The 21,620-nt window shown below is 38.7% G+C and overlaps 1 protein-coding gene across 1 annotated transcript in view; it reads right to left on the bottom strand.

Annotated features, from left to right (window-relative positions):
* Positions 1-21,620, bottom strand: part of rdgC (retinal degeneration C) — a 74,038-nt gene that overhangs the window by 14,206 nt on the left and 38,212 nt on the right. The window contains exons 4-10 of the mRNA XM_089732362.1: positions 18,039-18,129; positions 16,381-16,526; positions 15,684-15,848; positions 10,838-11,004; positions 10,654-10,690; positions 7,840-7,989; positions 6,791-6,868 (exon numbers count right to left, since the gene is read on the bottom strand). Coding sequence (XP_089588488.1) covers positions 6,791-6,868; positions 7,840-7,989; positions 10,654-10,690; positions 10,838-11,004; positions 15,684-15,848; positions 16,381-16,526; positions 18,039-18,129 — 834 coding nt within the window. The remainder of the gene's footprint in view (positions 1-6,790; positions 6,869-7,839; positions 7,990-10,653; positions 10,691-10,837; positions 11,005-15,683; positions 15,849-16,380; positions 16,527-18,038; positions 18,130-21,620) is intronic.

The raw sequence follows: 21,620 nt of genomic DNA, 5'->3' as shown, positions 1-21,620 counted from the left end.
AGGAAACGGTAAGAAAGCGAGATAATGAGCGAGGTGTAAAAAAAGGTGTAAGTTAATTTTTTGATTATAATAACTGAGAAGATTTGGGAAGAAAACCATAAAAGTAAAACAGTAGAATAGTTTTATTTATACGCCACAATCCCAATTCTACATAACTATTGTGGACGATATTCAGATTTTGACGAATAACACCTTAGTCGCCCATGACCATAAAAACTGTAACCGTAAGTATTCCAAACGTCGGAAATAATATAGTGACAATAAAAGCCGCGAGATCAAACCTCAAAAGTAGTTTTAATTATTATGTCTACTGAGTTCTATCTAAGTCACGACTTGACTTACGTAACTTGAGAAAAAAAATATTGCGGAGAGACTGTCTGCAAAAATCTGTAACTGTAATGCGTGTGTACAGTTATAGCATTTTAATACCATTCCATACGCTATGAGTTTATCCGTGATACACATACCATATCCCTGAGATCAACGTAAAACATGCAATTAATGATGCCAGTGCATTCGACAAAGTTCTACGATCATTCCTTTACCGTTCAAGCTATTCGTTTGTGGAATGCCCTCCTGTACGTATACGACATGCTAAAACATTAAATTCGCTCAACGCCTCATTAAGGAGCATTTTTTAAATATTAGTCAACCAGTTTAATATGTGATAAGGTAGATTTCTGAAATTGGTATCTACTTCAATTGTATATGTTTCAAAGGTTCGAGATGATATGTATCTTTGATATGTAAATTGCTTATTCTTATGTATGTATAAAGAAGCAATTTTTTTTTAATAACTATTATTATATTATAATACATTGTGTATTAATTATATGTATATTTACGGATATATGTATGTATGTATGTATGTATGTGTACATATATGTATATGTCAGCGTTAAGCCAGGATTTACACACATAAGTTCTTTTACAATGAAAATACAATACAATTCTATAAAACTTTAACATTACTTGTTTACAACAAAAAGCCACGCCTGAGTTATTCAGTGGTTTTTACACAATTAGCCATTTGGTGTTGGTTATAGCAACTACAACTTCTTTTATACAAACAAATGTAATTACTGGGAAACAATTCACAAAACATAGCTTAATATTCAAAATACATATTTTAGTGATTTTACATGACTCACATTTAATTTACTTTACATGAATTACTTTTAAGCAATATTAACTAACATTGTTATTATCCAGCCTAATAATAGATGGCGCCAACAACATCATTGCATAACAATTACAATACTTAATTAAATTATTAGTACTGTTAATTATAATATAAATTATTATTAATATTTGCTTTATTCATATTTAATCATTTATACAGTCATTTGTGTTTTTAAACAATAATATAAACATTAAACATATTCTGAACATTTTCACATCAAAACAGTGTCTGCTAATTATTAAATATGGTAGAATAACAGTTTTGTTGCTAATAATTAATAAATATTAACATAGAATAAACTAAACTATATATTATTATGTTAATTATTGCCAACAGTGGCGTTTGCGCCCATACGGCCATACTGATTCCAGCGCGTCCCTTGCGCTGTTTTAGCATTTCACATAACAGTAAACAAGGCATATCCCCTACTGGGATCTACCCAACACACAAGGCACTATTCACCCTTACGAGATCTAGCTAACACACAAGAGGATTACCCAACACACAAAGCATCACCCATACGGGTCTAGTTAACTCGCAAGCCATCACCCTTACGGGATCTAGCCAACTTACCAGGCATCACCCTTACGGGATCTAGCCAACACACTCGGCATCACCCATTCGGGATCTAGCCAACTCACAAGGCATCACCCACTTGGGATCTAGCCAACCCACAAAGCATCCCTCTCGGGATCTAGCCAACCCACAAGGCATCACCCATTCGGGATCTAGCCAACACATAAGGCATCACCCAATCGGGATCTAGCCAACTCATAAGGCATCACCCGTTCGGGATCTAGCCAACTCATAAGGCATCACCCATGCGGGATCTAGCCAACTCATAAGGCATCACCCATTCGGGATCTAGCCAACTCATAAGGCATCACCCATACGGGATCTAGCCAACTCTCAAGGCATCACCCATACGAGATCTAGCCAACTCTCAAGGCATCACCCATACGAGATCTAGCCAACTCATAAGGCATCACCCATACGGGATCTAGCCAACAAGACCAGGATTAAGGATTCGCATGGTGGCCCGCCAGCGTTTTAGGAAGGATAATTGGATAGGAAAATAAAAGTAGCCACTTTAACAAATTATCAATCATTTTACAGCAGAACAAATCTCTCTGCCCATACGGTCAATTTTTCAGTTATCAGAATCCTCTGACATTAAGAGGATAGATTTACCTGTATCAAACCTTTACCATTACCAAACCTTTACCTTTACCTTTATCAAAACACATTGGATGGTAGAGACCGCTCGTCCATCCATTTCTCACCAGCTGATTCAACTTCCCCTAATTCATCATTCAGCGGAACATTTCCAATTTGCTTTATTTTAATGGCAGGTAGGGAACATCATCCTCCTAATGCCTCTGCATTTTTGTTTTATTTTTGTGCTGTAGCTTTTAATCAACTGTAATTCTTAAAGCTGCCTGTTAGAGCTTATTAAATTATATTTTATAAACATGTGACATTTATGACCCATCAATAGTTCAGCATGCCTGTTGACCATGCTCTCTCTCTTTGCAATAATGTGGTACTGAATTTCATACTGTTCACAAGTTTTTGAAACTCCTGAATTATCTTTTACCTTGGTGATTTTTATAAAAGTGACAGGGTTCCAAAAATGTAACTAAGATTTTTAAAGCAGAAATCAATATAGAGATCTGTGCAATCCTTTTTCTTGACTAATAATAAAGTGGCATCCCCTCTAGAAACCTAGGGTGCAGAGAGTTAATCACCCACTCATCCAAAAATAAATAATTATGAAAGGAAAAGTAATAATATGGAGCTACTGAACAGGGATGAGCTGTCTCTTATTATGACATTTTATTACAAGTTTATTTTTATTGTAATATGCTTGAACTCCTCACAATAAACAGGAGACATACAGTATGTACAGCGTTGTACTATCCTATCCAAATTAATTATTTCAAATCCAACTTTTATCTGCCTGATCACCATCTATGAGACATGATTTGCAAAAGTTACATGATGATTGAATAATGACTCCAAACTTGAGCGTTCACTGGATAGAAACTTATAAAAATAGATAAGTTCTCTTCAAAGAGTGCAACACTGAGAAGTTATTTTTAACAGATTAAAACCTATTAGGATGTCAGCAAGACTGTCAGTATTACCATATGATTATGATTACCATATGAAATTCTATAATAGTTCTAGTATTTTTCTCCATTAAAAGTCACAATGCTTTGTTTTGAAATCAGTTGACCCCTTATGCTCAAAAACTTTACATGAAGTTGTATAGCTTACTAAACTAGATCTGCAATGATTTAAGTCTTATTTGTGGTGATACCAGGTGATACGTTTGTCATCTTGACCTCGAAATGACGCAAGTGACGCAGTAACCACATTTAAAACCTTAGTGTTACTAAAAGTGCAACGAAAACTGAGGGAGTCATTATGTGATTGTGATAAAACTGAGTTATGTTTAGATTATTAACATTATATTTACAGTATATTTTCAATTTGACGCTTTCGGAACGGTTTTAGAATCGATATTATTTAGGAAGCGAAATACATACCACAGCGTATTTCTCAATAACTTGGATCGAATAAATTTAAGATAAATACCTGAAATCAGTATTTTTACCATCTCAGCGTCAGTAGCTTTTCCAAAACATCCACGGTCTAGAACTCCTTTTAAATATCCACATCCTTACTGAATGCATGGATCAGTTCGTCCATCACTTGCTCCAATGCGGTTCAATACAAAGACCAGATATCGGCTTATGTCTTGCTTGCTCTTTTGAACTCGATGTTCATGCGATGAAACAATTAGCTTCATGATAGTTTCGTCCACATTTCCGCATCGGTCTTGATGTCACGCCCTCATCAGAGTTGAACGGCGGCAAATAAAAGTTATAATGCCACCACAAGGGTACAGCAGCTATAATCACTTTTCGCCTTTTTAATACAGGTTGAGAGACCCATCACTTGTTCAACAGTGGGTTACTTCATTGGGAGGCTTACGATTAATTTTGGGGCTGTGATCCCACTTCTGATGTCAGCGTTAAGCCAGGATTTACACACATAAGTTCTTTTACAATGAAAATACAATACAATTCTATAAAACTTTAACATTACTTGTTTACAACAAAAAGCCACGCCTGAGTTATTCAGTGGTTTTTACACAATTAGCCATTTGGTGTTGGTTATAGCAACTACAACTTCTTTTATACAAACAAATGTAATTACTGGGAAACAATTCACAAAACATAGCTTAATATTCAAAATACATATTTTAGTGATTTTACATGACTCACATTTAATTTACTTTACATGAATTACTTTTAAGCAATATTAACTAACATTGTTATTATCCAGCCTAATAATAGATGGCGCCAACAACATCATTGCATAACAATTACAATACTTAATTAAATTATTAGTACTGTTAATTATAATATAAATTATTATTAATATTTGCTTTATTCATATTTAATCATTTATACAGTCATTTGTGTTTTTAAACAATAATATAAACATTAAACATATTCTGAACATTTTCACATCAAAACAGTGTCTGCTAATTATTAAATATGGTAGAATAACAGTTTTGTTGCTAATAATTAATAAATATTAACATAGAATAAACTAAACTATATATTATTATGTTAATTATTGCCAACAGTGGCGTTTGCGCCCATATATACGTATTTCACTGGATTGGTACACCGCGCGTAGTTCGTTTTCAAATGATTCTTGTCCACCTGATGGTTCTCTCTCTTTCTCTCTCTCCCTCTCTCTCTCTCTCTCTCCCTCTGTCTCTCTCTCTCCCTATCTCTCTCTCTCCCTCTCTCTCTCCCCCTCTCTCTCTCTCTCTCCCTGTCTCTCTCTCTCTCCCTCTCTCTCTCCCCCTCTCTCTCTCTCTCTCCCTGTCTCTCTCTCTCTCCCTCTCTCTCTCTCTCTCTCTTTCTCGCTGCCCCACCCTTCAAACCGAAACGCATTACTGCTTCACGACAGAAATAGGGAGGGTGGTGGTACCTACCCGTGCGGGCTGACATGAGGTTCTACCACCAGTAAAAAAGTCTCCAGTCTCGAACAACAAGTGGCACGTGTTTCCTTTCCACGGTTTCAGTTTTTTTTCCTATACTACGAAAGCAGCATAAAGCATAGTACACTTTCACCAGTGAAATAGAAAACATAAAACAAAAACAAACATAAAATGAATAAATAAACTACGCTCGAAGTACGAAAAAAATTAGACATACTTTAGAGATGTCGCTTTAATACGCACTGTTTCTTAATTTGAACCATTTTTCTTCAGAGAAAGACTATCTTTTGCAACCGTAAAAAGCAAATATACAACAGACACAGTCTGACGTGTACAAATGAATGTCTTTGATTCCACGTAATGCATAATAAAAGAAACACTCGGCGGTGTCGTGTTACCGGTTAATAGAAAATCCATTTAGGATCATATTTAATGCACTGCGCGAAAAGGGCAACCGATTTATGTTACAACGGCAATTCTAATAAAATCATTCCACTAGAACTTATTTCTAGTAAACTCATGTTCATTACAAGTAAACGATAAAATGTCTTGATGAAAGGAAAAATCGTTAAAGAAACCACGCCTTTGGGAAAGAAAGTTCATAAAGCGCCGCTTTGGTACATTTCTAAGTTTATCTTGTGTCACTCCGTGGGGGTCTGACCCAAGAAAATTGTATTACGCGAAGGATGCTAGCTGAAATTGCTTGAACCAAAAGAAATAAGATCAATGATGTACCTAATAACTGAGATGAAACCCGTCTCAACGATTATTGAGTAAAAGGACTGAAAATAAGGTTTACTCAGATATAATATTTTAAATAGGTATCGAAGATGAGAAAAAACTAAAACATTTTTTTATTGCTTAGATGGTTGGACGAGCCTATAAGCTAAGACCATAGACATCAACAATGTAAATGCCACCACCCAAATTGAGATATGAGTTCTAAGGTCTCAGTTTTTACTCAGTACAAAAGCTGCTCCACCCTTCAAACTGAAACGGGTGGTGGTACCTACCCGTGTGGACTCACAAAACGTCCTACCAACAATTACCTAACTTTATCATTCATTACAAGAAGCATATTAAAAGCTTATATATCTTTCGCAAATGTCGTTAAATTTGTAATGAATGTGGTTCACGTGTTTAATGTATGCAGAGAGCGTAAATGTGAAACATTGAACTAGTAAGTGGGTACAACTTCAATTAGTCCACTCAACTATCTTGTCGCGAACACCGAAGCAAGTTCAAATCATATTAAGCGTTTGATGAAGCGATGCTAGTTAGCAAGCTTTAATTTAGTTTGGTCCATGGGAAATTGCGCGAGTTTATTCCAATAACGAATTAGTGTTAGAATCTCGATGGAAACTAGCAGACGGATAAATTACTTTGAATTTTCCAGTAATTGCAGAAATTGATCTGAAACTTGATCGGTTGCCGATTAAAGTATACCTCAATGAAAATATCTCTAGAACTGTTAAGCGAACAGAAAGACTGATAAATGAATATTATAGTGTGTAAAGGCTAAAGCTAGGAACCAATCGATAAAATGGAATTAGATGGTTAATGATTGATTGAGGCCCACTAACCTGCTTCCACTCCACCTTATCTATCGACTCCGCGGCCGTTGAGCCCTCGATCACCGGCGGCCGCAGAAGCGACACGTACTAGAACAACATTCCCTTATTGAACTTAATATTCAACACTTAAGTTTTCCATTATCTCGTTCGTCACAATTTCACGCTTAAAAATTTACATTCTGTATAAAATAAAACTGAAAAGACCTCAAGTTAAAACTTGACTAGCTTTTATGCGATGAATTCATTCACTTTAATGTAGTATAAATAGATCACTGGAGAACAGCACTTTTTTTTCTGGATACCAGGTTCTTACTCGTTTGTTCAAAATTTCATGAAAATGGCTTGGGTTAAGACGTGAAAATGTAACGAACAAACAATCTCTTTTTCGCATTTAATTTTGGTAAGGATAATCTAAATTTGGCTAAATAAGCTACGTCAGATAAATGCTTTTCAGCCAACAGACCGTGATCACGCAGAAAGTACACAAAATTAAGAAATTCTCGAATGTCACGGTCAGGATAATTGCCTTTTTGTTTCTTGATAATGAAGATGGATGAATAAATTACTCAAATGTGCACAAAATCCTTAAGAATACTTAGGATTTACGAAAATAACAATTTTTAGTGAACATTGTATTTGAAACGAAATTCAATTTATTTGCATCCAAATATCAATTATCAATCCATTTAAAAATTACAATCGTGGATCAATACCACTAATATCAGGAGCAGTCGTACCAGTGATATCAATACCACGAGTGTCTTTCAGAGGTAGGTACCATTATGATTGATTCCTTTAGAATTTCATTCCTGCCTATTTCCGCAGCGGAATTATCTAATGTTCCGATTTGAAGAGGCGAACAGCCATTTTTGAGATACAATTGAGACGTGAAAATAAATGTAGCCTATATTGCAACTTGCTAATAACGTATTATGGTACTTAATTGCATAGCCAATGGTTGCGTTTAAGAAACTAAATCTTCTGTAAGCATCAAAGCTACGTTTTACGGAAATTTACAAGAAAAAAAACCAGTGTAGTTTCATATGAAATAAATTTACCTTATCCCTTTCAAGGCTCCGAATCATGTCTAGGTCTGTAGTATCCGAGATGCCTCCGTGGACAACGAAAACTCGATTATTTATGATGGTCCCGAGTGGAAGCCACCGATACACGCACTCAATCAGTTTCAAAAGACGCTCAGCATTGTGCTGCAAATATTTCGTAGTTTTAACAGAGGTAAATCACAAGTCCTTTTAACGACGATCATGGAAAAAAAATGCGTTCACACTTTAATAATTATAACAGTGGTTTTCGATTTTGAATTCGAACCCGAGATGGATTCGAATTTGAATACTTATAAACAATTCTAAATCGAATATCAGCACAACATATATTACATGTATACGACCACAAATACTTCGAGATACTTCTATTACTTTGCCAGCATTCATTCGAACTCTGCTCATAATATCCGTCATAGCTACTGTGGTACTGGCTCCACGGATTGACAACACTGTTTATTTCGTAGAATTAAACCTGAAGTTTTATCTAGGAAGGCGGTGACACTAACGGTATGATATCTGCAGACTCCAGTAACGTCTAACAAAACCAAATAACTAGGACTCATAAATAAATTGATCATAATAAATAAATTAGAAACTAGCATTCTATAGTTAGTTAAATTATGAGCGTCCAGTAAGAAATCGGAGGCCTTAAAGAAATTTGGTGCTCTTCGGTAACGTTTTTGCTGTAATATAAATAACATTTTAGTCAGTAAACCCCAAAGTGGTCAATATAAAAACTTAATCGATACTCAGAGTTTTATGAATCGAAAAACAAAATTGGAAACCATTAGAGTGAGTGGAGTGACAGTGAAAAGTAAAATAAGAGCTACAATCTCTATCTAGCTGCTGCAATTTATTTAATCTAACAAATCGCTATTCCTCTTCAAACAACTTGGTTACACATGTCATTTAAAAAAAAAATGGAATCTATTATCGTAATCAAATTGGATATTGTATTACTGATTTCGTGTGGTATTACAGTCTTTGTGATAATGAAGCTCACTAAATGTTAATATAATATTACCGATCTATAGCTTAAGATACCTGTAGGTTATCACGACTAAATTTAGATGACGAACAACAAAACTGAAATTCAGTTACATTTTGCTCAATACTCTGTTACAAACAATGTAGCTATAAAATATTTGCATATTTATCTATTACATTAGTATCGCTCGCTTGAAACACCACCAAAAGAGGGAAAACACTGCGCAACTATATATGTAAATACATATACTATTGCGCAAATATATATTAAAATATTTTGAATGACATTCTTTTAAAAATGAATTGCTGTTCGTTAGTCTCGCTAAAACTCGAGAACGGCTGGACTTGAATTATTTGTGGAAGTCCAGAAAAGGTTTAAAAGGTATATAAATTAATGAAAATGCTCGGAATTAAATAAAAATAACAATTTTGTTTTTCCTTTTTGTGTCCCCCGTCAGACGGATTCCTTTTGTTTGTTTTAAGTTTATTTTATACAAAAGTTTAGGTATTTTATTTATCGATTGAGGCACTACGAAGTCTGCCGGGTCAGCTAGTAAACGCTAAAAAACACTTAAACTTTACAATTATCGACTTTTAACCTCGTCGACTTCGATAAATACAAACAAACTAATTTCAAAAAGTATCTTTGATGCGAACAAAACATCAAAAACCATTGTAATTAAGTTAATGGTTCTGTATTGTAAAAACGTCGCTTCGGAGCGCAATACAATTTAGGTACACGGTCATAGTTTTAATGGCTGAATTAATAAATTGATGTTTCGCGAGTGTTGCTACTAGTACTGTTGCCGTAAGTAAACAATACTTTCAAAATTAGATCGCACTCACCATTACGTATATACGGAGCACGTTACTGATTTTAATGACTTTTATGAATATTAAAAATTAAAATGAAAAATCATATTTAAATACCAAAATGTCACATTTCTCATTTCCTTACTAAATCCAGCAACAACATGGACGGTATTTATGTTGTTAATATTTACTTTGATCCCAGTTTTTTTTTGTCTCTTTCATTGAATGTCATTCGATGTGTAATTGTTATGTAGAACATTGCCTAATGCTAAACATGAATTACAATATAATAGCACCTAATCCTGATTAAATTCAAAATGACGGTAATATCAATCAAAACTTTGAACGTTGGAATGTCACTTCAATGTCTACAGTTATACGAATACTTTGAAGCTAACCCACATCTAGAATAAATTGTATTACGGGTAGACTCAATGTCAAAATTATAAGTATACAAAACTCCGGGCTTTATGTAAAAATCTGAAGCAAAAGTATTAAGTAAAGCAGAGCGACAAAAAATAAAGATATATTTTCAAGGACAAGCCACATTTAAATTAATCTTGTTTCGGAAATTAGGTCTACGAAAATTTAAAAAAAAATCTGTTTTAAAGAGCACTGTTAATTATCGTAAGCATTTACAAACAAATTTCCTGTCGAAAAATGATTGCCGATTGATTCTTGATTATGAAATAACATTCATAGTGAATAATTTTTTTACTGTAGTTGTACCTATGAGTATTTTAGTCTAAAATATATATTTCACCGTTGCTCGCAATTTGAAGGTGCACAAAACTCAATATAATGACCAACTTACAATACCTACTTAATTTTATATTATTTAACCCCATAATACTTCCTCATCGTCGATCAAAACAAAAATATTGTTGTTTTTACAGAGCGCATTATACTCTTACATAATATAAAATATCTTCATATTATCTTCATATAATATATAATGGTATCTTTGTAATACACTGAAATAAATACGACTATTATTTAAAAACATACCCTGTATTTCATGTGAACTTCTTTGATGAAGCCGTACCTGCAAATAACGTAATCACTTAGACAACTGTACAATACCAGAAAGAGAATAAACATATTCCATTTCGCTAAAGAAAAATGTATTCTATTTAGCATTTTTATAAGGTAAAAAAAGGTAAACAAGGCATTCGGTGCGCCAGGGACTCACCTCGAATTCATAATGAGATCTTCGTGATTCCCGCGATTCAAGAAAACACCCCCGGGAAAAGCGAGCATGCACGCTAACAGCAGAAGAAACACTTCTAGACCCTTCTTGCCTCTGTCCACAAAGTCTCCGTTAAATATATATGGATTTTCTGGAGATGGCAGCCCATTCTGCAAAATCAACCAATTGTTTACCAAATACTATCTGATTTACTTATCCATCTAGAGTCTAGATTCTAGATACAAGTATGTATACGAATTGTGCTTTGTTCTTTACTGTACGCAAAGAACCTTGTACTTTACTAATAATAAAACTTAATGCTGTTCTATAAACATTGTTCTATATTAGAATTTTTAAAAGTAAAACATTTTATTAAAGATACTTTTAGGAGCTTGATCTAACTAACCGATAATAATATTGGAATTACACTACAAAAATTTTAAGCAACTTTAAAAGGTCTGATTAACATTTTTTTTTATTGCTTATATAGGTGGACGAGAGAATAGAAGTCCTACCACCAGTAAAAACATACGGTACATACGGTACACCTGATAGTGGATGGTCACCGATGCTCATAGGCGAAAATCCTACCAAAGAGCACAGTCAAGCCGCTTCCTGCTCTAATCAAACACCAAACGAACACGCAACAAGTTTTTCGCAATTAACTCTAATAATTATTATTATACACGAATTCAAAACGTGAAAGAATCATGTCTATGTCTATAAATAAACTTAACGTCTCGAAATAATTTAGGTATCATTTCACTGTAGGTCAGAGGGCATTATAGGCAATCTTGACTGATTTCGTGAATCCTTACATATGCAGCGTCGCCAGTCGCTACCAACAATGAGCCACTTACGCAATGTGAAAAAAAAAGCCAATCGATACCCAACAACGTTACATAATGATTATCCTTACACACACGTACAACACATAATCCCCTCAATAAGTCACGGTCAGTGTCGTAATCCATCGTTAATTGTATAATTAATCATACATGTGTGTACAATATATCGTTAGCCCACTGCTAAGATATTTTTATTTAGCTATACGTTCATATTTCGCTCTAACTGATATCATAATATCTAGAAGTGAAAGGCTATTGGATACTATATTGGATGTAAATGACATTTTTGCAGCTTTACATAAGGGTAGCCATTAAAAGTTTAAAATTTGGAAAAATATCCAATCAAAAAATGAGTCGTCTATTATCAAAGGTGGCAATCTGTGCATTTGGACAAAAAAATGTTATTGATATGTCAATACAGATTGATTTGAATATAATCGTCTCCTTCAAAGAATACAGTTCATAACCTGCATTAAATAAAGGTTAATAGTTAACCTGTTATTTATCTAAGATGTCGTTCCGAAGAGTTTTGTGACTGCCAATGGAATACAAAGTCAATAATTCGTTTTTCTGATTTACCAATAATTGTCCAAAAGTCAGATTGCCGGCTTTGATAATAGTCGACTCAAATATCCTTTAGGTATTTCAATAGAGTAAGCTTAATTGAAGTTCAATTAAAAACATCGAACTGTTGATGCTAATACCAATAAAAAGCACCTTTAATTACAAAGATAAATGTCGCGTATTAAGTAAAATGTCGCTTAAACCAAATAGCCATTCACCCCTCGATATGGTATACAAAAAAATTGAAAATTACGAAAGATTAAAGTGAACTAAGACCTTTATTTTAATTATTATGTTATTTAACTTATAAACGTTGAATAAGATAATTACATAATAATTAAAATAATTAAATAAATAATAAGCAATGTAAACCAGGTACTAATCTATAAATAGATACATAGACCAACTAAGTTCACACGAATGTCCGCCCGAAATGAGAATCGAACCCGCGACTATCGGCGCTACCTACTCTACCAACGAGTCAGACAGTATAATCAATTTATGCACTATTAATATAAATTAATAAAAGTGACACGATATTGAAAGTTCCCCCTTTTTTTCCCTCATCAATAAGACGGAAATAGAAATAGGAAAACAATATCTGCAAATTAACTAGGTCGTCCGGCGTAACAGGCGGTCTATCAATCAAACCGTAGTGGACGCGGCGCGGCGACACCAATTATTGTGGGATGACGCGTGCGCCGCTCCCAGCGCGATGGTCGCCAGTCGCGACCTCTTCACCTAAAGTAACTCCGACAACCGTTTTTTTTTTATTGCTTAGATGGGTGGATGAACTCACAGCCCACCTGGTGTTAAGTGGTCACTGGAGCCCATAGACATCTACAACGTAAAAGCGCCACCCACCTTGAGATATAAGTTCTAAGGTCTCAGTATACTGTTCTACTCAAAACCCCCTTGTCATATATTATTTTACCTCTCATGATAATCATTATATTTAAATGTTTAAATACCTATGCATCTTGTTAAATTTCGAAGTAGTCAATAGCGTCGAAATTTAATAAAAGTATCTATTAGCTTTTATGAAGAAAAAAAAAGGTCTCAGTATAGTTACAACGGCTGCCCCGCCCTTCAAACCGAAACGCATTGTTGCTTCACGGCAGAAATAGGCGCGGTGGTGGTACCTACACGTGCGGACTCACAAGAGGTCCTACCGCCAGTAAGAAGTCCCACCACCACCATCGATTACGGAAAAACAACAAAATCACTATATAGTGTACGCTGCGACCGTTAACGTGTCAATCACGCCCAGTCTATCTGACCCAGTTTCTTTCCCTACGCTCGAAAGCGAGTGCAAATTATGGCATAAATAAATACGCTCGCTTGTTGATTCATCATTAATTTCGCTTCATTTTTTTTTTATTGCTTAGATGGGTGGACGAGCTCACAGCCCACCTGGTGTTAAGTGGTTACTGGAGCCCATGGACGTCTACAACGTAAATGCGCCACCCACCTAGAGATATAAGTTCTAAGATCTCAGTATAGTTACAACGGCTGCCCCACCCTTCAGACCGAAACGCATCACTGCTTCACGGCAGAAATAGGCCGGGCGGTGGTACCTACCCGCGCGGACTCACAAGAGTACCTCCAGTAATAGGCTATCAAGAATAATCGAACACGTTAACTGACACTTTATTTTGAAAAATAGTAAAAACAAACGCGTTACAGACCATTTAAAAGTACATTCTTTAATTATCATGACTAGAGGTCCCGCAGTAGGCGAAATTCGACTATAATTAATTGGAATTGGAAGTTTGTACACTATTATGATTATATTTTATACTTATATAATCAAAAACGCCAAGACTACACTATAAAAAATATTAATAAAGACAAACAATATTTAATGTATTCTCAATTTGACAACAGACGTGAATAACAAAAGTTTGACAATAAATAGTACGCATGCGTGTGTGCGTCAAATACATGGTATGTAGTGTGTGTAATGTTTTCTTTATTGATTTAATGTATCTTATATGGATTATTTTAAAAAAATATTAGCATTGTGCACTTCTTCTCTACATTCTCTATAAGTGTGGAAAATTTCATACTCCTCCGTCCGCGCAATTTTCGTAAAAAGGGATACAAAGTTTTTGCTTCACGTATTAATATATAGATAAAGGAATAACGTCATACAAGCAAGCCCATTCAATTTATTAAGCGTAATTACTAGCCGTATTATTATTAGTCCACAGGGATGGGTACCGACAACCTAACTATTTCTTCCACGTAGCAGTCATGCGACCGAACTCATGAATATTTACATAGTAATATCCAGGTGTGGACTCCTGTAACCACTTACTTGAGGACGTGTCGTAAGCTTGTCCACCCATCTACGCTTAATCTATCTATCTATATATATATATAAAAATGAATTGCTGTTCGTTAGTCTCGCTAAAACTCGAGAACGGCTGGACCGATTTGGCTAATTTTGGTCTTGAATTATTTGTGGAAGTCCAGAGAAGGTTTAAAAGGTAGATAAATATGAAAATGGTCGGAATTAAATAAAAATAACAATTTTGTTTTTCTTTTGATGAGTCCCCCGTCGGACGGATTCCTTTTGTTTGTTTTAAGTTTATTTTATACAAAAGTTTAGGTTTTTTTATTTATCGATTGAGACACCACGAAATCTGCCGGGTCAGCTAGTAAAGAAATATAAAAGGAAAAAATATATATCATACGATATACGAAAAGAAACCCTTCTCATTAACGTGAAACGCAAACTAGCTCGAGATAATATCCCATTATAGGTAGTGTCAATATGTCAAGGCTTGCGCGAGACGGCGAAGTGGGTATTTTCCGACAAATATAAATGGATTCACCAATCTCATCAATAACAGAGGTTAATTCTTCGTTGAAAGGTTCGGTGTTGCGATGTAAAATTATTTTCAACATATGATCTGACTAGCGCCTAACCCTCGCTTCGCTTCGGAAACTGTAATTTATTATTGATTTCTCCACTATTTAATGGATGTTATTATACATAAAAACCTTCCTCTTCAATCACTTTATCTATTAAAAAAAACGCATCAAAATCCGTTGCGTAGTTTTAAAGATTTAAGCATACATAGGGACAGACAGACATAGGGACAGAGAAAGCGACTTTGTTTTATACTATGTAGTGATTCTTGATGTATTTTATTCGAATGTGGCAAAAAAAAAATACTTTGACTCGGATTCCATTGACAAAAAATCAAGTTAGAGGCAAACCTTTCAACGTAAATCTATAAATGTGGAAAGAAATTGCTTCAACACTTCGAATCGTGATCCGAGAGGGTTGCGAGGATCCCACTTGATAGCGATAGTCAATGTCGCAACGAATATAGACTTGGACATTAGATATTCAAATATTCAAATTATAAGTGTCACGTAGTATTTTTTTGTAATTTTATTTGAAATCTCTTTCCATTAGTACCAACCTTGTGAAATATGACGAGTAGATCATCTAGTTTTCCATGGAGATCTCCGCAAACAGTGATCTGGCTAGATATAGATGTGGTAGCCACATTGATATTGGGTAACCTTTTCAATACTTGTGTGGCCTCTTTCAGTATCTGAGCTACGTGCTTTGGATGTAAACGATGCTGTAAAGAAAGGGTATGATGAATATATTTTCAGGCATATCAAAACAAAAAGCAATTTAGAATATCAAACGTTTTCAACCTCCTTCCTGCACATTATGTTACTAAGTTTATACGAAACATGCCCGAGAACAAATTGTCTCTAAAATCTATACCCAATAACGATATTCAAAATTTCATGCATACAAAACTTACCCGAGACCAAATTGTCTCTAAAATCGAGAACGATAACCAAAAATTCACGCTATTTTTTGGAAAATATATAAAAGATCAGGGATTGGGCACAAAATACTCTTAAGGGTCGATATATACGGCGCTTCAATCTCTCAGCCCCACAAATAAAAAATTTTGACGAGAATCACACGTATGTCGATTGCCATACGAACTCAATAGTGTTCCTAGAACGTTACGACTGAAAAAAATTGTTAGCCATACATAGACGTTTAAACAAGCGTAAATCCTTCACACTATTCTAGTTTACTTAAATATTCTGGTTCACTTAAAATAGGCTGGAGTAAATACAACGAATCCGTACCTTTTTCTTTCTGAATGCCTCAATCAATAGGTCGATATCCTTTCTTTGTAGCGGGAATTCAACGTCGGGGCCTCGAGAAGGCTTCGGGGGAGCGGTCTCATCGACGCCCCCTCCTTCGTCGGACTCTTCAGAAAAAACTTGTTCCACTACAAAATTTCAAAATACGTAAACATTTCTCATAACTCCTCCATTCGCGTTTTTCATAATTAAAGCTCTGTGCAATAAGGACTTTTAGATATTCAAGCAGAACTTTAAGATTGTTACCGTTGATTGTGAGGTCGCTGACACAATGTGCAGATAAGAATAGAATCGTAGAAATGTCGTTAACTATAACATTACTCCCCTGTGCTAAAACTGGCAATATCTGCGTTCTCAATCTAGGGATGAATGTGTTCGAACGTAAATTTTATTGTCGGAAATATACGTTATGATGAACTCATTCCTTTACTATACGACGTCGCAACATATCTGAGGATTTCGTGTCGCACTAGTCCGAGAATAGCCGAGACCTAGTTTTATTCACATTACAGACTGACAAAGGTCATTGCAGTGTAGTTACTTGAACTGTGTTGGTCGTGACACGTATTTGAGCTTTGCATTGTAGCAAGATAATATGGTAATAAAAGGTGAAACAAAAAAGGCTTGAAAGTAATATTAACTTTACAAAATTACGCGGGGCGGAAAACTCTGTACAAATATTATATACTCTAAAATTTGGCCCAGTGCATATTTCGAAATGTATGATAATTAAGTTGAAAAGTAATTGTTTGACTAACTATCCGAAAACTTCACTAATATTCAATTGAAATGAAATTGTTAATTAATACTTAATTAAAGTTGTTTTTAAACTAATGCATTTTATTAAAAATGGCCCCTAAATTACAAATTAAATATTTAGTACAATACGCTACTTTCTATTAATCGGGAATCGTTGAAAAGTTTTGCTTAACTTGGCTAAACCGATCAGTTCAGTTCAAAGCCTATGGTCTATCTAATGACGAATAGTCACCATTGCTCGTCGCAAATCGAGATGTTTGATAACAAGTCGCTATCTACACTCTGCAAAACTAAATATTTAAATTCTATTAGTTGTTTTTAATACGATTACAAAACGAACTGAAAAAAGAGCTAAATAAAAATACATCTAGAAATAAGTTATCAAATACACTGGAGACTACAGAGAAAACTCACAGCTGTTGTCAGCGGAAAACTTTCGGATATTGTTAAAGGCTTATTTGAAACGTCGAGAAACTTTCACATGTTAGTGTCCGAAAACTAGTTGACAATCTTTAATATTTTATACGAATGTAACAATTTGTTTTGTTATTTCACCAATAAATCCGTAAAAAATTTGCCATTTGTTTTTATGACATTTTGTTCAGTCATTGTGGCATTATAGTATTATTGATCACGTATAAAGTTTAAACCTTCCAAAATAATTCAACACGGGCACAGTAACAGCAGTAGATACGAATGCACCGGGCGTCTCAGTAATTAAAACACAAAGACATTAAGCTACAGACTTACAAAATTACACAGAACTTATTCTGAAAATAGTATGCAGTTCATTAAGCGATGTTGCTGTTCAGACTGTCTCCATAAGCATTTCGGTTCCGGTGTAATCTACTCCGAGGAAATGGCATACTGAAACGACTTACAAACGGAAGCTGTCCTCGAGGTACGCTCGGAGGAGGGCCGCCCATTCGTATCCATCATGTGGCTGAGCAGTGCGTTGAAAAAATTATACAGCTGTGAACAATAATACACATCATGGAAATACTTCAAATACATTTCTCTGATATGTATAATCTGTGTGTTTAGTGCGAGTTTCTTAACATTGCGTAAAAGTTAAGCCAATTTTGTATGCAGCTTTTTTTTTATTGTCATTTTAGGTAGACGAGCATACGGCTCACCTGATGGTAAGTCACCGTCGCTCATGGACGTCAGCAATGCCAGGGGCAGAGCAAAGCCCCTACAACAGCCCCTGGAACTGCGCCCCTAGCAAGCAAGCAAGCAAGAAGGGTCGTCGTACCCCCTTTCGGGGGCACGGAACGGGCCTCGGGGCAAACCCCACTACCCGGGACGGAGCTCCCTGCCATACAGGGCAGGGGTGAAATTATTGCAAGACGGGATTAGGGGAGGCTGTTCGTAGCGTGCTCGGCACACTCGCATCGACAAAAATATATACATATATATAATACGATGGGCTTGAATGGCTCCAGGGATGACGCCCGGCAGCAGGATCCTCCGGCGTCGTGTTGTCCTCAATTTTTTTTTTTTTCCCTTACTAACTAACTAAAAACTAACTACAAACTAAACTACACTACTATTTACACGGGGACAACAGTCAGCGGCTACGAGGGGCCCGCCACCGGCCCCATGCCGCGGCCCCGCCTCTACAATCAGAGGGGGAGCCGCGGCACTAGTTTGGCGCTCACCCGCTAAGGGCTCCCCAGAAGGGGAAGTCCGTCACGGGGAGGGGCCGAATTAAAACACTCCCCAAACGGGGGAGTGGTCCACCCTCGGGGGTGGAAAATGGGTCCCCATAGGGGGGCACCCCAGCAATGTGGGGGGAAGTGACGAGTGTGGACAGCTCAGTCCCATGGGGGCACTCATTATGAGCACTCCCATATCACTCCGATTAAGCCGACTATCTTACCATAGCCGGGGGTTCCAGTAGCTCCCTTGGTAGCGCCAGACCATCAGGTGGTCTAGCGTGCAAGGGAGCTAAATTGTGGAGATGCTCGTGGGGTCCACCGTCAGCCCGCTCGTAAAGATTACGAGCTAGCCTCCGGATGAACTCCTCGAGCGACTCCACATCCAGATCCCGGGCGATTACGGCATTACTGACGTAACGCCCTGCTCCGACTATCGTGCGAAGAGCCAGATTCTGCTGGGCCTGTAACTTCACCCGCATGACCTGCGGGATGAGGTGATACCAGGCCGCAGCTGCGTACGTGATACGGGAACGGACATACGTCTTATAAATGCCGAGCTTAGTCCTGACCGGCAACCTGGAGGCCAACACCGGCCGGAGGAGGAATCTCGCGTAGCGAGCGGCCGCCAACGCCTTATTGGCGTGGGCGGTCATCCCCAAACTCCGGTCGATATCGACCCCCAAGTACCGGACGCTGGATCTAAACTCGACATTAGCGCCACGGAGACTGAGCTGTCCCGGGACGACTCTTGTGCGGACCGGACCGAAGAGAATAGCCGCGGTCTTCCCCACGTTGACCGCGACCCTCCATCGGTCCAGCCACTGGGGCAGTAAGTCCAATAACCTCTGCATCCTCGAAATGGCCGCAGAGGGGAAGTTGGATGACGCGAAGTAGGCGCTGTCGTCGGCAAACAGCGCCAACTTCACGTCGGCTTCCCACGCTTCGAGGTTGCCCTCGAGCGTGGGAATGTCGTTGGTGTAGAGAGCGTAGAGGAATGGTGCCAGGACGCTCCCCTGCGGAACTCCGGCCGTGACTGGGCGCACCGACGACTTGGCGCCCTCGACCGCGACAAGGAAGGATCTTCCCTCCAGGTACGACCCCAGCAGTCGCACGTAGGCGTGCTGGAGGTCCGTGTTCTGCAACAGCTTGTGGATCAGTCCCGCATGCCAGACACGGTCGAAGGCCTTCTCGATGTCGAGAAAGACTGCGGCCGTGTACTGGCGCGCGTTGGTCCGATCCGCCAAGTGATGCATGACGCGGACCAATTGCAGCGTTGTCGAGTGACCGCTACGAAACCCGAATTGCTCGGGTCTGAGAAGGATGTGCGGCGACATCCTTCTCAGCAGCAGCCGCTCGAACAACTTGCCCACGTGCGACAACAGCGTGATCGGACGGTAACTGGAGGGATTTCTCCTGTCCTTGCCGGGTTTGGGCAAGGCGATAACCTTGCCCAATTTCCAAATTCCCGGGAAGTGTCCTGTGGACAGAATGGAGTTGAACAGCCGTGTCATATATGACACGACCGTTTCAGGGAAGTGGAAAAAAGCGAGGGAGGGAATACCGTCCTCGCCCGGCGCCTTGCGCCTCTTCATCCGCTTGATGATGAGGCGCAATTCGCTGGGAGTGATGAAATCACCATCTCCCAACGGTGGCACCGGGGAGGAGAGTAGGCTTGCTACGCTCTCTTCCACCGATTGGTGGAATGAGGCCTCTGAGGGTGCAGAGTCATTAGGAGCGAACTGCCGCTCCAGCATTTCGGCCAGGATATCGGCGCGGGCCTGAGCCGAGAAGCATCGGTTGCCCCTCTCGTCCACGAGTGGACAAGTCGGGGCAGGCCGATTTGCGAGCTGGCGACAAAGCCGGTGAAGGGATACTGAGGAGGGGTCCTCGCGGGCCTCCTCGATCCTCTCCTGCCAGGCATAGCCCCGGAAGGTGCTAATCTTTGTCGCCAGCTCCGCTTCCAGTTCATTAAGCTCGCGCTTTATCCTGGGACAACGAGTTGTCGCCCAGAGCCTCCTCAAGCCCCTCTTCCGGCGAATAATCGCCTTCAGATGGGCCGGGAGTATACCTCTGGGCCCGCCGCTGGGCACAAGAGTCGTCGCCTGGTCGATCGCTCCCCTGATGGAGTCAACAAGGCGGGTTGCCGCATCGTCGACCCCATCAGGGGTGTTGGGGTCCTGAATCACGGGAAGGTCGACTAGTCGTCTCTTAAAGAGCTCCCAGTCGACCTTCGGTCGTAGGGGCGAGGTCGCAACCCGGGTGAGCCCCATTCCCAGTGTCACCAGGATAGGGAGATGTGGGGTACCCAGGTCGTACAGTGCCTCGATCGTTACGGGGCACCGTAGCCCCTTGTGCACACACACATCCAGCACATCGGGCTGATAGCGCGCGGCGGTCGGGATGTGTGTGGGTTCGTCGGGGCCGACCACGGAGTAGTCGCCCCTATCGGCATCTTCTAACAGCCGCCTGCCCACTGCTGAGTTAAGTCGGGAGCCCCACGCGACGTGCTTCGCGTTGAGGTCCCCGACCAGCAGAGCTGGGCGGCTGTCGTGATTCAGGGCCCGTCTTATGTCCTCAGGGTGAAATTCAGGCCCCGGGGGTCTATACGCGGCATAAATCCGCATATCTCCCCCCGAGGTGTGTACCCTCACACCGACTGACCTTGTCGATGTGAAGGACAGCAAATCCAACTGATCGTGCACCACGTCCCGCCTGACGAGGGCCGCAGTGCCCCTGAACGGCCGCCCGGCAGGGGTAAGCTCGTCACGTCGGTACATGAAGTAGTTTGGAATCCTGAACGCA

This window comes from Bombyx mandarina, chromosome 13, assembly GCF_030267445.1.
Source record: "Bombyx mandarina strain Sakado chromosome 13, ASM3026744v2".
NCBI classification, from domain to species: Eukaryota; Metazoa; Arthropoda; class Insecta; order Lepidoptera; family Bombycidae; genus Bombyx; species Bombyx mandarina.
Note: the sequence above shows the minus strand (reverse complement) of the source record. Positions and strands in the feature narration are given on the sequence as shown.